This window comes from Lepisosteus platostomus, chromosome 4 (genome assembly GCF_059453375.1).
Source record: "Lepisosteus platostomus isolate fLepPlt1 chromosome 4, fLepPlt1.hap1, whole genome shotgun sequence".
Classification (NCBI taxonomy): domain Eukaryota; kingdom Metazoa; phylum Chordata; class Actinopteri; order Semionotiformes; family Lepisosteidae; genus Lepisosteus; species Lepisosteus platostomus.
Window position 1 is genome coordinate 64656122 of NC_142614.1, and position 15135 is coordinate 64671256.

At 34.7% G+C, this 15135-nt stretch overlaps 1 protein-coding gene across 1 annotated transcript; it reads right to left on the bottom strand.

The window, feature by feature from the left end:
* Positions 1-425: 425 nt before the first annotated feature.
* Positions 426-11219, bottom strand: LOC148673603 (uncharacterized). Its single transcript, XM_088630243.1, has 5 exons — positions 10899-11219; positions 7274-7437; positions 4702-4941; positions 3480-3671; positions 426-2237 (listed from the first exon to the last, which is right to left on the bottom strand). The coding sequence occupies exons 1-5, from the start codon at positions 11162-11164 to the stop codon at positions 2029-2031; spliced, it is 1071 nt and encodes a 356-aa protein (XP_088486369.1). The 5' UTR covers positions 11165-11219; the 3' UTR covers positions 426-2028.
* Positions 11220-15135: the final 3916 nt, after the last annotated feature.

The window sequence follows — 15135 nt, forward strand, 5'->3', positions numbered from 1 at the left end:
CAAAAAGAGGGTGCTGCTACTCTAGAGCTAGCTGAAATGCTTTTGTGCACATCCTGTTTCATGGCAACATTTTTACATTGACAGAATACAAAGCAAATTTGACCCTAAAATTACATCATAGTGATAGTTCTGCACTGCTCCTACAGTCATCAAATACTGCTGGTTTAATCTGGTTAAAATGACATCAATACAAAAATCTTACTATTCATTGCCATGGATACAGTAAATATCAAGCCCCCCATTAGAAGTTTTTCTGACACCAAAGACTACAAAAGCCCTTCATCACAGAGCACTTGAGTGCAATGCTTGTTTAATACTGTACTGTACATCAGCCATTTCCCAAGCATTGTCTAGACTTGGATACGCACAAGTATGGGTAAAAGGTCTAAGTCAAAATGTCAAAGAAAGGTCGATTGAAGTATATGTTAAGTCATTTTTTGCCTTTATTAGAATTTTTCTAGATATATGAACATTTTAGCTAACAAAAGCATGATATAGCAATATACTGTAATGCAGTACATGCAAAGCTTTTCTCCCCATGTATTCAGCATAGAATTTGCTAATCCTTGCGTTGTTTTAGGATCTGATTCTTACCCATATTGCAGAACTTAATCTAATATTAGTGTTACTGAAGTCTATGCAGGAGCATCTTGTACTGTAGCTACAAATCCTTGCTTAGTATTAGTATACAACAGCAATATAGTTCAAAGATGGGGTTACTTCCCTAGATTTTGTACAAGAAGCTTGAAACAAAAATATTTACACGGATTAGATTATTGCAATCCATTACCTAAACATTACCTCTGTTTAAAATGCAAAAATGCATGACTGTCATTCACTTTACTTCCAATATCTTTTGTGAAACACTATCAATTATTGAAAATGTTTGATTATTGAGTATGCAAACCCTTGTTTTTCCCACACATGTTCCAATTAGCAGTGACATTCAGGGTCTATTAACATGTATAGGTTCCTAAATGGAAGTAAAAAATAACTGGAAAGTACTAGTTGGATTTAATCAAATGTTCACATACTGTAAAATCAACCAAAATAGGTTGCTAGATACACAAAATTACACAAGCAATGCCATCTAGGTAAACTTGTATTTATCAAGGTCCATGACATTTTAACTTTATTTAATATTCAACTCTAATATTTTTAACATTTTAAAATTTGTATTTGTAATAGAGTTAAAGAATTAATGACATAATTGGGTATATCCCATAGATATACTGAAAAGCTAAATAATCAAACCAAAAACTTTTACAGATGAAAGAAGTTAAATGTCAGGAAAAACTACAAGAAATCAAATCAAGCAACCAGCAGAGATATCTGGAGCATTCTGTAAGGGGAAGGTAGAGAAATTTGCAGCACCAAAAAGTACTGATTTCTCTCTCTATAAAAGACAGTACAACCTGTAAGGGTTTTCATGCTACTGTTGTTTCCATGTCATGGACACAACCAAATCTGTACAAATGCCCTGAATTGGGAAATACATGTTCTAGACATAATGATGTCAATGGATGATTTAGAGACCTATTTACGAGCTTTTGAACATACAGTACGAATGAGAGACAAGATTGGCCATAAGAAAAAGTAGCCTCTTTCTTAACCACAGAAACTAAAAAGCACAATCGATTTTGTGCTTGGAAATTTATACCTGGGATTCCATCTCACTCCCAGATGTTTGACAGTTTACACATGGATAGAAAACGACTACAGTCCAAGACTAATACTGCTGTCAAAATAGTAGAAATCCTACTTCTCGACACATACTTGTAAAGTCTTCTCCCTAAAACACAGAATAGGACAAGGTAACCCTCAAAGTCTGAATGAATTCATGGCTCTGGCGGAGAGACATTTAGCTACCAAGGAATGTGTGGGAAAATACCGTAATTCTCCCTGGAAAATGCAAGCTTTTTATTTCCAAGGGGACCAAAGAACTCGTCCAAAAGCTGAGACCAAAGAACTTGTCCAGACCGCCTTGTTGTTTTAATTGTGATATACAGTAGTGTTGTGATCCCTGTTTTAAGAGCTACTTTCTACACCAGTAACATCTCCTTCTAGAAGAGGTATTTGCAGTTCACTTTCTTCCATTCTGAAGTGGTAGAGTTTGCGAGATGAAGTACAGCCCTTTGGAGAAGTTTCCCAGAACTTGATGACAGCTTTCCCAGGCATGAGCAATGGCTGCTTAAAATCCACTTCCACAGAGACAGGGGCATTGACAGCAACAACCCCTACAAATTAAATTAATTAAATCACTGTTGAAGCAATAAAACCACAACAATAAATCATCATTACGAGGAATCAAAGGGCAGAGTCTAAGAGGATATGGAATAAACAGTAATAAAACACTGCAGTTAAGTGGCATTAGATGCCAGACAAAATCTTTGAAGACATGCTCATAAGTAATTCATTTTTAAATGTCAGAATTTGTTCCAAATGTTAAGAAGGCTATTTACAATGCAACATTAACGCTATCAAAGTGATGTTGTCTTTTACATATTGATGTCTTTTAACAGAGTTTATTTTGAAAGATTTAACCTACAATACAAAAACGATATTTAATACTATAAATCCAGCTTCAGCAATATTTTTCTGCTTAAATTTCTTCAGATGAAATCACGGAATTACACGATTTAAGATACTTAACACGTGGCAAGCCAATTAAGGAACTTTGGCACACATTTTGTAATTCCAAATGAATTCTTACTATTATCAGCAACAGGTGAAAACCACATTTCCTTAAAATAAAGTCCAATAGTTTTTCTACTAAAAAACTTTAAAGAATCTGATTACTGCTGATTATAAGTTATTGTAAGTTATTTTTACTGTATAAATGCATTATTCCGTTTTGTGAATCGTAGAGCGACTGAAATCGATTGTATTATATTGTGTGTAATGCAATAATTATGTGTAATTCAGATTATATGCATCTCTGAAAAGGTAAAAGCTTTTCAAAATTATTGTGTAATTATAAATAATTGTATTATGACTGGGTATCTCGTTTAGTCATGGTAACACACTTGCAGTACACTTTTCATTAACATCTTTAAGAGCTAATGCCTGATTGCATTGCTAAGATTTTCATGGTGATCTTGTCTTCCTTACTGCAAACTCTGAAAGATGTCTGACTATAGCCTACAGAGTGTTTTAACAGCTGAACATGTACAGTATGTGTCAGGTAAAAGCATATCCAGTGTTATAATATCCTTTGATGTGGATAAGAGGATAATTGTATGAATCTGTGATCCAGTTTTTTATTTCTTTACAGTGATTCTCTTATTTTTTCCTGCCATGCATACTGTAGCAAATTGTCCACCACCAATTCTGGAGGATTTTCAGAAATGTGAAATGTGTGTTGTTTGAAACTGCAAGAAAAACCAACCTTTTCTAGGTTAATTGTTTGGCTACCAATACAGTATTCAAAAGCTCACATTTTTTAGCTTACTTCAACCAAAATAGCAATGAGATGTTACCTTCATGTTTCTCTATTTCAGCCAAGCATCTGGATATCATCCACAAGCTATGAACTGTAGGATGTTTGTAGCCAAGGAGTTTAGCAATAGAAGAAAAGAGATGATGTGGATTATAATTCCAGGAAGCATAGGCACATTTCAGTCCTGTGTACCAAGGGGCATTTAATTCAATTGTTTTCACTTCCTTTGGCTCTACAATGAAAGAAAAAAAGATTTAAAATAAGTACAGTAATTGTGCTCTTAATGGAAAAAAATAGGCATCATTATTATAATGTTTTACAATGGAACTGTATACAATAATGTAAATACCAAAGAGGATCAGTATATTTTAGCAAATTAAATACCATTATGAATTTGTTTCCATTATGTGTTGTTCATTTTTGCACACTTGTGCATTTTTTTTTATTTCAACGAAAACAATAAAAATGATAGAATTATCTTGTGAAAAAAACTTTTCATATATCTGACTCTACTTTAGTTGAATAATATAGCTTGTTATTTGTGAGGAAACAAATGAACAACTACTGTACAGTGGCCTCTATTGTTTCTTTAAAGAATTTTAACTACTCATTTAAGCAACCATTTAAAGAGCAGAAGGAACTGAGGTAGCAAATGCCTACTCACACTGAATAGTCCATCCACTTTTACTGACTGAAGGCTAATCTGGCAGTTTTACTGTATTATTATTTCTTGCTCAATTGCTCTTGTCAAAGTGCTCTTAAAGATTATCTGACCTGAGCCTACTTACCTGTAGATGATTATTAAGTACTGAAAAAATAATCCTGATAAGATTCAACAAGGGTGAAAGAGGTGAATAAACAGTCTTTCTTCACTGCTTTACACTTGGGATTCTGTTTTTTAACTATTTGCTCATCCATCACATTTGTAATGAGCTTTCAGAAGTCCTTTTCGTATCATGCTTTATCAACTTACCAGTATGGAAAACATACTATGGAAGCCAATTTGCACCTATGCTGTAATTCACTTCTGTAGTATTTTAATTTTAGCTCATTTAGAAAACACTGAAACTGTGGTAGTGAGTAATAAATAAGTTCAATTAAAACATGATAAACATAAAACCACAAAAATCTTATTTGAAATAATTAGAAAAATGCTAAGCTAACATTTTGTGCTGTGGAGTCTATACACTGAACTTGGTAATGCATTGTACTCTGTTGTTCTTAACTTGCTACAGAGAGGTGGCTAAATTTGTCCTTTTTACCATGACTTCCACAGGCCGGTTGCCATTTGTTTAGTTTCTTTGTGTCTCTTGAGAGCAATGTCACAAGCCCTGCCCACACGGGCTTGCTGGCTCTATCCGTCACGTCAAGAGCAATATCCACTTCTATTCCCACTTCTACAGTTCTGTACTCTCTCACAGATGCCTGGAGGGAAAAGGGACCTTTCTTCAGTTCGTCTATTGGCTGCAATGTTCTCATAATTTTACGTACATTGGTGAGCCCTGTGAAACAAGACAAGTTAAAAAGACTGTACAGAAACGATGCAGGTAACAAAGGATAAAACGATAGGGTAGTATATCCAGTACGCAATCAAATGATGTGTTAGGTTTTAAAAATAAATATAAACAGTGACATTTTACAAGTAATACTTTTCTTTTGTTCTTTAATAACATTTCTAACACTGGACACTTTTAATACTTCTTCTATGTTATCCTAGAGTCTTTATAACATTCTGAAACTCTAGGCATGCCAGAATACATGAACATGCATGCTTTGTGGCAGTTATTGAACAAATTATTTCTCAAGCTTATTCATAAAAATGTGTTGTGGAAAATGCTTCAGTATATACTTTAAGAAAAAATAACATGAACATCAGACCACATGAGCAATGACATGCCAGCATTCAGCTAATAAACTGCATAGCAAATTTTCAGTTTAACAGTCTAAAAAGCTGGGAAGGGGTGTCCAATATTGCTTAATGTTCATTTTATCATATGAGAAATACACAGCATATTTTTATGTACATGCTGAGCTTTTTTACTGATTTCCTACCAATTGCAATCAACACAGTCAGTAAAATTGTTCCTGTGCCTTTTTATCATAAATATACCAATTATTTCTTGTGTCATAAATATATTGTACAAAATTCCCTAAAGTATATGAAAACGCAAACGATGTCCATTATTCATGTCTTTTAGACCTATTTAAAAGTATTTTGTACAAAAGATGTCAGTACATGAACTTAACAATATTTTACATCAAATTTATTTTATGACTGATTTACTTTTATGCTTTCTATTCAGATTTCTGAAGACTGTTAAACTGAGGATTTACTCTACACATAAATGTAGAAAACAATCTACAGTATCACACTACAACAAGCTGGTTTATTAAATGTACAAAAAAGTATATAAATTACTCATTAAAATACAAATAATTGTAATAAAATGTTAACAACTGAATATTAAGTTACCAAAAAACATATTTTATTGTAATATGAAATGCTCAAAAAGCATGGTACAGTATTTAGTTAGACCATGTGCAGTTCTGTTTTTAATCACTGCAAGCATTGCACAACATATTTCCACAATTTATCTCACTAGTAGACAAGAAAGATCTACAAATTAGAGGGGCCATTATAAATTGATAAGCCATTTGGCCCATCTTGCTCATTTGGTAGTTTGGTACCAACCAACAGGCAGGGACACAATTTCCAGACACCTACTACTCTTTGAGAAAAGAAGCGTTTCCTCTTCTCTGGCCTAAATGAATTCCCTTTACTGCATGTATAAGGGATCTGAACACAATCTGATCTGAAGAACTGCCTTACCATCCATCCAGGAAATGTACAACACCAGGTGTCTGAAAAAAGACAGCAAAATTCTGACTGACCCCACGCACAACTTGTTCGTCCACCTACCATCTGGTAGAAGGTTCTGGGTGATCCAGTCGCACACAACAAGACTCCGAAATAGCTTCTTCCCTATAGCCGTAAAGCTGGTAAGCCCCCCCGAGCCCCCGACTCCCACCCACCAAACTATGATCTCTCTTCACTTCTTCCTGTACCAAACAACGATTGTACTCCTACACCGCTACATACACCATACTGTACCTCCGACAACTGAATGTAAGCCAAACTTGAACTTAAGACTGTACTTGATTGAGTTGTACTATTTGATAACGCTGTATTATTTTGCAGTTTGCTCTGGTGTGTACTTCTGCAGTTTTTAACAGATATGGGTACTGTCATACTAGTACCATACTCATTGTTTACATTGTTATTGTATTTACTGTCTATTGTCTTGTCTGCTGTTCTGTATATACTGCACCTGAGAGACTAATGAGAAACACTTTTCATTATACTATACACCTGTGTAAGTATAATGACAAATAAAGTTGAATTGAAGAAAGAGAAACCTGCAGTGCCAGTCGAATATGAACAGCGATTTCGGATTAAAACAGGACAAGCACATTATATATTCTCATCTGTCTGATCAGTTCCTCCACTGTCAAGCATGACAGTTTAGCACAATCAGAACCTGTTTCCTTGTATGCTTTATCAGCTACAGTTCACAGTTTAACCTCTGTCAACTATATTTCCTTAGAACCATAAAATATATTGTATTCTTAAAGTACTTCTTAACTGTGTAAATACTGTACTCCACACCAACCAACCAATAAAAAATAGGTTAATAAAAGATTTTGAACCGACAAATTACACAATGGTTTGATTTACACACAAAAATTGGCTGGCAGTTTTGTTTGCTATGCTACTGAAATCAAAGAAAAGCAAGGGCTTTGTTCTATGCATTTCATATAATACAAAAACCTTACCGAGGGGGCTTAACCTGAACTCTTCAGAGCACACAATCATTGCCAACAAGCGGAAGAAGAGCACTTCTGGGTAACACAATGGGATGTCTCTGAAACTGGAGTCAGGATAGTCCCACCCATACCCAAAAGCACTACAGTACCATCTCAGGTTGTTGGGCTCCAGCCTGTAAATTAATATTAACAATTATTTTCTTTTGTATACTGTCATTTAAGCAGGTAATGGTACACTTTGATAGACACTATGGATATCATAGTACTGTAACCTATAGTATGCATATTGTAAAAGGCTCCCCTCACAACACTAATGTTACAGTATATACAGTACTATAAACTACAATAACTCATATATTTTCTTTACCTTTTTATTTAACTAAAATTAATCTGATTCACACATGTGCAAATAGGGCAACCTATAGTGGAACAGTAGTTACATATTTTAATGCTTTTTATTTTTACTGCTTGGGAAATGTGGTCTGTATTTGAAAATTTGGGGATCAAATGTGTACATTGTAAAACCATTATAATGTGCTGTTATTTCATAACCTGACCTTTTTAACACGACCCTATAGTGATGAAGAGCCTGTAATTGTACCTTTCAGTTACAGCAAAAACTCCAAATTACTGTCATACATTGTCAAAATGTTACATTATGGTGATCTGGAAGTGCATGGATAATAGATGGCCTTGCCAAAATCACATACATGCTTCAGCACACAGAATGATGAAAAAGATCTCAGCTGACACTCATTTAAAGCATTCAACTACTTATATTCATATTTATACTACAATACTGGGCATGAATAGAAATGTATCACTCTGTGCATGCATATACAGTATGTAAAATAGTAAAGTATATAGATTCTGGATATCAACTAATTGTGATTAACTTATTATTGATGACTGTCACTGATAAACTCAAGTGACTTTGACCGTTACAGTATATAAGCACTCAGTCATTTCTTTAGTGTTGACTGGGCACAGGTTTTTACTTGATTTCTCCTGTTAAATGCCAAGCGTAGTGAAAATTGAGAATGAAACACACAAAAAAGTTAGTAATGTGTCCTGTTTCTCAATTGAATAACAGCTTGATTTCATGAGTACAACAGAGTCTGGATATCCATCTTGGGTGGATTCACCAACAGTGGAGTCAAGTACTGAATAAATCAAGGGACAGCAGCGAGTGTGACTCAGACATGTGTAAAGATTGTTGCGTACAAACAAATTGATAAGGAGATCCAAGTGTAAAGTTCTGTGGGGGAGTGCGTCTGGTGGCTAAAGAGCTCAGCATGACAGTCCTGAGACTACACTTTCCTCCAGCAAGATGACCACATTCTGACTGGACAACTCGTGTCCTTGTAATGGTTGAGTAGCAACTGCTTTTGCAAGATGAGAATGTGACAGCTTTGCCTGGCATACCCTGTTCGGCAGAGTAGGGCACCACTGAAATAATGTGAATGAACTGGAATGAAGAATGGCATCTAGGGCTAATGGACCAGGCACATTCCTGTTGAAGTTCTAAGAGAAGAATGGAACACTATGCCACAATACAGATTCTGCAAATAAGTGTAAAAATCTGTATAAATGTACATCTGAGACAGCTTCCAATGGTGGCCACAAGATGTGCAAGTCAGTGACATTCACAGTACTCCATCTGTTGACCAGTCCTGTTGATGACAAATGCTAATCAGCATAATCAATTTATCTGTGCCTGTTCAATAAATGTCAGTTACTAAAACATTGTCATCCTCCTGATAATCTTGTAAAATTGTTATATTTATAAGAAACAGTTTTTTATGTTAAACATTTATTGCTATGAAGCTCTAATGTGTAGCAGTAGCAATCACATTTTATTTCATATTGGCAGTAAAAGAGAACTCAAAATACAGCTTCTACTTTCCATATAATATTCTTTGTCTACTGTTTTTATTACCTTAAACTACAATCAACAGTTTTAAGAGGCTCTATTTCCTTCAATGGAAAGAAATATTGTTCACTCAAATGACAGCGATTAACTGCATTTGAAACTGACTTGTACGCTGGTTGAAAAACATTAGGCTTCTCAACAACTTCAATGTTTCTATTAATTGGTTTCCTTAATTGATGCAGAATAAATGCTGGTATTAGCATCAGTGCTGATTACTTGTTCGTGTCTTATCATAACATTCGCAATTTAAACATTAAGTCATAGAGTACAACAAGCAGGCAGCCAAAATGACTAATGATGCTGCTACAGTATATACTTTTTTAAGGGTCCTTGAACTGAACACAGATTCTACCATGAAGGCTTCAGTAGGGACCCTTGACTGCCAGTTTCCATTAATTTAGCATGTCTGTGTAAACACTGTCTTTTCCTGGCCTGCAAAAGTTGAGAGACTTGGCCACTGTTGTTAACAGTATATTGGTGCTTCCAGGATTGCTAAATGAGAAAAGTGAAACAATGCTTGTTGTCAATGAGTGCCCTTATTCAGTTTTGTTTTAAACACACTACCTTATGATCTTAATGTGTATTAAAATTATTTATCTCAGACAAAAAGGGTTAACTATGAACAAATAACTAACAAAATGATTACAATATCATGCATTAAGTTAACAAACCTGACTTTTTATTTCTGTTTATTTAAGTGTGTTGATATAACTAGATTTCTGCAGGCCACTGTAGCCACATGATATTAGTCCAGTTGTTTGTTGTCATTATTGAACTATGCTGTGGTACAAAGGCTTAAAACTAATAAATAAATCTATTAATAAATTCTACCATTTTCTACCATGGCATTAGAGGCTGCTACAGTTCCATTGTAATTTTCCTAGATTGTAAATTGGGTTTACAGTATGATAGATGCTTGATTGTGATGGAAGGCAATACTGTCTAAAACAGACCATTCTATTGTGGCATTGAAATGATTCATGAAAAGTGTTAAATATGGGTCCTGGCTTGGGACATACCACCTACTCAACAACAGCTCGCAGTAACACTTGAGCCTTGCTGGAAATGTTTCATATTGCTTTATTCGTGATTAATGTACAGATTCTGGCATAATTGTATCATAATTGTTTACAATATGTGTTGTGGGAAGTACAGTGGTTTGATAGTGAATGCTGATGCCTCACAGCTCTTGGGTACTTTGTTCAATTGTAGACTAAAATACAGTACTGTACCTCCTACTACTGTACAGTATATATGGAACGTACATTTCTCCCCATGGGTTCTCCAGTTTATTTTAACCTGCTTAAAATGCTGGCGAGGATAATAAGTTTCTGTCAGTGCTTTTTTTATTTACATACTGACTTTTCTTGATTGCTTGAGGCTTGCAGGTAAGTTCTCCATAATGATATTAAGATGCAAAGACTAATGAAAACATTATTTAACTTGACAGTTTTGTTTTATGAATTTATTAGAGTAAGCTGTGCCAGCGTTTTAACGGGCTCTATGGGCATAAAGTATTTTTTTAATGAATAACGCCCAATGCGTCTTAAACATGAACAGAAATGTTAACAACTATTTCGTCTACACACGTTTTAAATCTCAATTATCCGATGAAAAAAAATATGGACATAATTTAGAACAGTGTTTTAAAGGTGCTTCTTAGTCCGAGCTAGGTAGGAATTAGCCAATAAGATACCGTACCTGCAGTTGTAGAAAGTGAAAGTAAGTTGGTTTATATTTCTTGCAAGCAAATCATTGTCATAAAGTTGTCCCCGTGTCTTCCGTAGAGCTTGCAAAACAAACCTGCACACCAAGTACAAGAAAGTAGGGACGTCCTTCTGATAGTCAAATACAACAGTTCCCGCTTTGTATAATTTATGAGAACAATAACCATAAGCGTAACACAAAAATATTATAAAAGGAAAACAAACAGCTATTAAGAAAAGAAAAAAATCACTACTTTCCATTTCTATTACGTTCACTTTTTCACTGCACCCTGGCCTTGGAGGTTTAAACCGAAAACAGAAAGTAGCGTACCGATTAGTCAGCGAAAAGCTACCACATACAGTACATAGAGTAGTAGTGCATATACATACTGTAGAAGAGTACTTTGTCAAGAAGTGTATTAGTAAAATTTCTGCTAGGCACTAGTTTTACATACATTACGGTGCCAGTACACAAATTATCATCTATGATACGAGTGCCTCTCATGAGGTTTTACTCATTGCTGCTGCTACTATTGCGGCTTCTTATACAGTAGTACTATACGACTGCTGTAGTTTGTTTTTTTCGTAATCTTACCAGGAAGGCGCGGCTTTTTCTTTTCTTTTTCACAATAGCGTCTTTATACAAATACAGCAAGTAGTGTAAAGCAATGTACAACGCATCATCACTGATCAGGTCGAAACCGAGTCTGGAATTTACAGACCATTCAAATGTTTCCAGGCCTTTCTGGGGACTCTCCTAAGCTATACTACAGTACATCTCTGAGGATAAGGTGTGAGATCACAGTAAATCAGACGTTTTTTTCCCTTTTACTACACTTTTCTTGTAATTTTGCTACTGATTTCAATGATGCACACAAAAAAAAACATTACGCGCAAATATAATTTAATGAGTTTTTGTGGTGTTGATGTTTCCAAATCTACAAATATTGGACATGGGGTTCTCTAACAATAGTGCTGTTTTTAATACACCAGGTGATATTCTCCAGCTGGAATAGGCAGTGTCAGTGCAATTACAATCTCTTCTTCCATTCATTCACCTCTTTGACTCTTTTCAGTTTAGACAGGGTTAAGGCAGATACACAGCAGAGCAACAGATCTTGTTAAGGTACAGTAGTTGACAAGTTGCTGACATTTTCTGGGTCACTTAATATCCTTCTCCGTCTGGATACGGGTGCGTATTTTCTTAATCATGGCATCCTACAGAATATTATTGAAAGTTATCTAGGGATCACTGTGGATCCCCTTCATTATTTAGGCTCTGATAGGGCCAGAAGCCAAATGGTAAAACTCATCTGTTTTAAACCTGACGTGTTTCACTTGATGCTCCACAGGGTTTTATGCCAAGATGATGTCTTTTGATCACTTTATTTGCCATCTTGGTATTGGTTTTCACTACCAATCAGATGACAAATAAATGTATTTCCTGATAAAATCAGATACTAACACTTCAGTTCCTGTATTTTAAAGGTGTCTGTTTGACACCTAACTTCTTTTCTTTCCTAAAATGAAAATTAATAACTTTATAGGGGTGGGGGTAAATCTCTTATCTTTTTTCCCCCCCATTATACTAATAATTCTCTTCAAAGCCTAATGTTAGCTGTATATCACATTGCTAAAATTCCAGTAATCCAGTAATGAGTAAGGTCACAGGTAGGTAATTAAAAAAGGTTTGGTATGATTTTAACTGATTAATAATAATGAACTATACATTTGCAGATCACCCCATATGACCTTCACAAATTTTTACAAACGATTCGACCTTTGCTTCACGTAATGCATTAAAAAGATGTTACCAGTGTAACATTAGCACTTAACATGAGGTTAAAAAAAATATGAAGCAGTTTCATTTCCGAGACCAAGGGAAATTCTTAAAAAGGAGATGTGTAGCAATTATTCTGGAAGACAGACGGCTATGTTGTGTGTTTTCAATGCTGTCAGGAGGTCTTATGAATATTATAGTGGTTTAGCTGTCAGAAAGAATTTTGTAACATTTTGGGAAGCAACAGTGCGTGAATGCCTAGACTGACATTTTTTTAATTAAATGCATACAGTACTATGACTGTTGATAACAATCCTCTTGACAATCATCTCAGCATTCCAATATATTTCTAAATGGAAATGTGTGAGGATTGACTCTCAAAGCATATTTTTCTGTTTGTTTATTTAAGCTTTATCTGAAGATGTGCATTCATTTTTTTATTGGTATATAAACATACTGTAGATACTGGATTTCGTTGTAATACCTGAAGGTGTTCTTTTTTGGTATTTGGTAACAATTATATGACCCCCTATAAAGAATGTGGAACAAATTGCAAAAACATTTATCTTTTCTGGAGTGTTGCTTTGTCTTTTTGGTAGTTTTCTCACAGGCTTCAATAGTGTATGAAACAAAGAAAACAAATTGCGATTTCAGAGGAAAAAGGCCACTTTTTCCTTTTTTCCATGATGGAAAGCACTGTAATTCATATTTTATAACAGAAAAAAATCCTCAACAAAGTTTCATAAGTATGAATTGTAGCTTCTTTTAATTACATTGCATTTTTTTAATTTTATACTCATTCACTTGGGTTGATTCTTCCTACAATCCTGCACATACTATACACCTCTGTGCCCTCTTATTACAATCGTGTGATTTGATGCAATTAAAGCTCCATAGTACAATCCTCAGGGCTAGCTGCTGTATGGCTTGGCAGGAAAAGTCTTACCAACTTCAGCTCCAGTAGCCCTCAATGTATGCTGCCTCTTGGGGAAACAATGCTCACTGTCAGCTTATAACAAAACCCAGACTCAAATCACTTATCCTGCTTTCCAGACAACTACTGTGTAAGTTTACTGGATGAACAGCTTGCAGGCCATAAGATTGTTTATAAATTTAAATCATTTTACAAATTATGTGATTCTACATAATTTTTCTTATTCCTACCCCTTGATAACAAAGTTTTTAATGACAGAAAAGCTCATTACTAAGCATCTCACCAACCAGTTATGCAAAGCTTTTAAAATATTCTAAACCATAGACAGTACGGTTGGCATGTACAGTACCATTAACCATGCGTTTTTAACAGGCACTCAAGACAAGTGTAGTTCCCACTGTTATGAAAAATTTAAATGTTATTTCATTCCATTAGAAAAGTGAAGAAAAAAGATCAGGAAAGGAAACAAAGTCAGTCATTTGTATTTCATGCAAAATTACAGAAATATATTGTAGTAGTAACTAGGCAGTAGAGATAGTGACCAGGGATTTGGAAAGATTAAGTTATCTGACCTTTTAGATTTATCAGAACATACTGTATAACAGTTTTAAGTAGACCCTACATATTATTATGTTTAGATTCCCTAAAAGTTTTTATTCATGTTTTACATTAATGCTGATTTTATATCTGAAAGCCATGGAAATCAAAGGTGATGAATTCAGAACTGTTCATCCACAGAAACTTCAGAGTAAAAAGAAAGAAACGGCTACAGTAGGTAATGAATGTAGTACTACAGATCTCTCTTTTAGGCCTACTGCTCTTTTTGAGTTCAATAGTGATCTTATAATCTGGCTCAGAAATATTTTTCATGTTAAAAATGACATAATAACAGAGGGAAGTAACAAAAAATTTAAGGAAGACGTGGACACCACCAAGGACTAAGGGTGAGTAAATACCAATATTTTCTATTTGTATTGACGTAATTATTGCATTTTTATTAATTGTTTGTAGTTTTCTAATTTACAGGACATGCTGGATTGTGGAAATATTAAAATAGGCAACCTTGCAATGTTTTACTATTTTATTTAGAAACTATGAAGGATTCCCTAATTGTTCTTTGGTAATTGAGAAACATAATCTCCCCTGGCATGTTAGTTACTTTTGTGTTCAAATAGTTACCAAAATGTACAAAAAATTAATTTTCTTTTTATTATTGATTCCTACGCATCTACAGGTAGCACTGCTCTTTTCTTCATTTTTGATTAGCCCTTCAATTGATCGTTGTAGGTCAAATTTATTGAGTGAGACAAAATTCAAACTTTTACTGCATATCCCATCCCCACAAGGACTCAGGAAACATAAGACTCATGATGCAGAGAACAAGGGAGCTATTTCACCAACTGTTTTAGCACAAATAATGAATGTCTTCTCTTTCGATTTTAATAACTGCTTTACACGTTTCTTTAATTTCATGGCTGTGGTTTTTAAAGTGCTTTTTAGAGTATGTACTAAGAAATG

Bases quoted from the DNA above. Each gene is read 5' to 3' on its own strand.
- LOC148673603 (XM_088630243.1), bottom strand. From the start codon at position 11,164: ATGGAAAGTAGTGATTTTTTTCTTTTCTTAATAGCTGTTTGTTTTCCT. The intron at 7,438-10,898 runs GTACGGTATCTT...ATTAATTTACAG, and splicing joins TTCACTTTCTACAACTGCAG to GCTGGAGCCCAACAACCTGA. The intron at 3,672-4,701 runs GTAAAAAGGACA...CTTTCATTGTAG, and splicing joins ACCGGCCTGTGGAAGTCATG to AGCCAAAGGAAGTGAAAACA.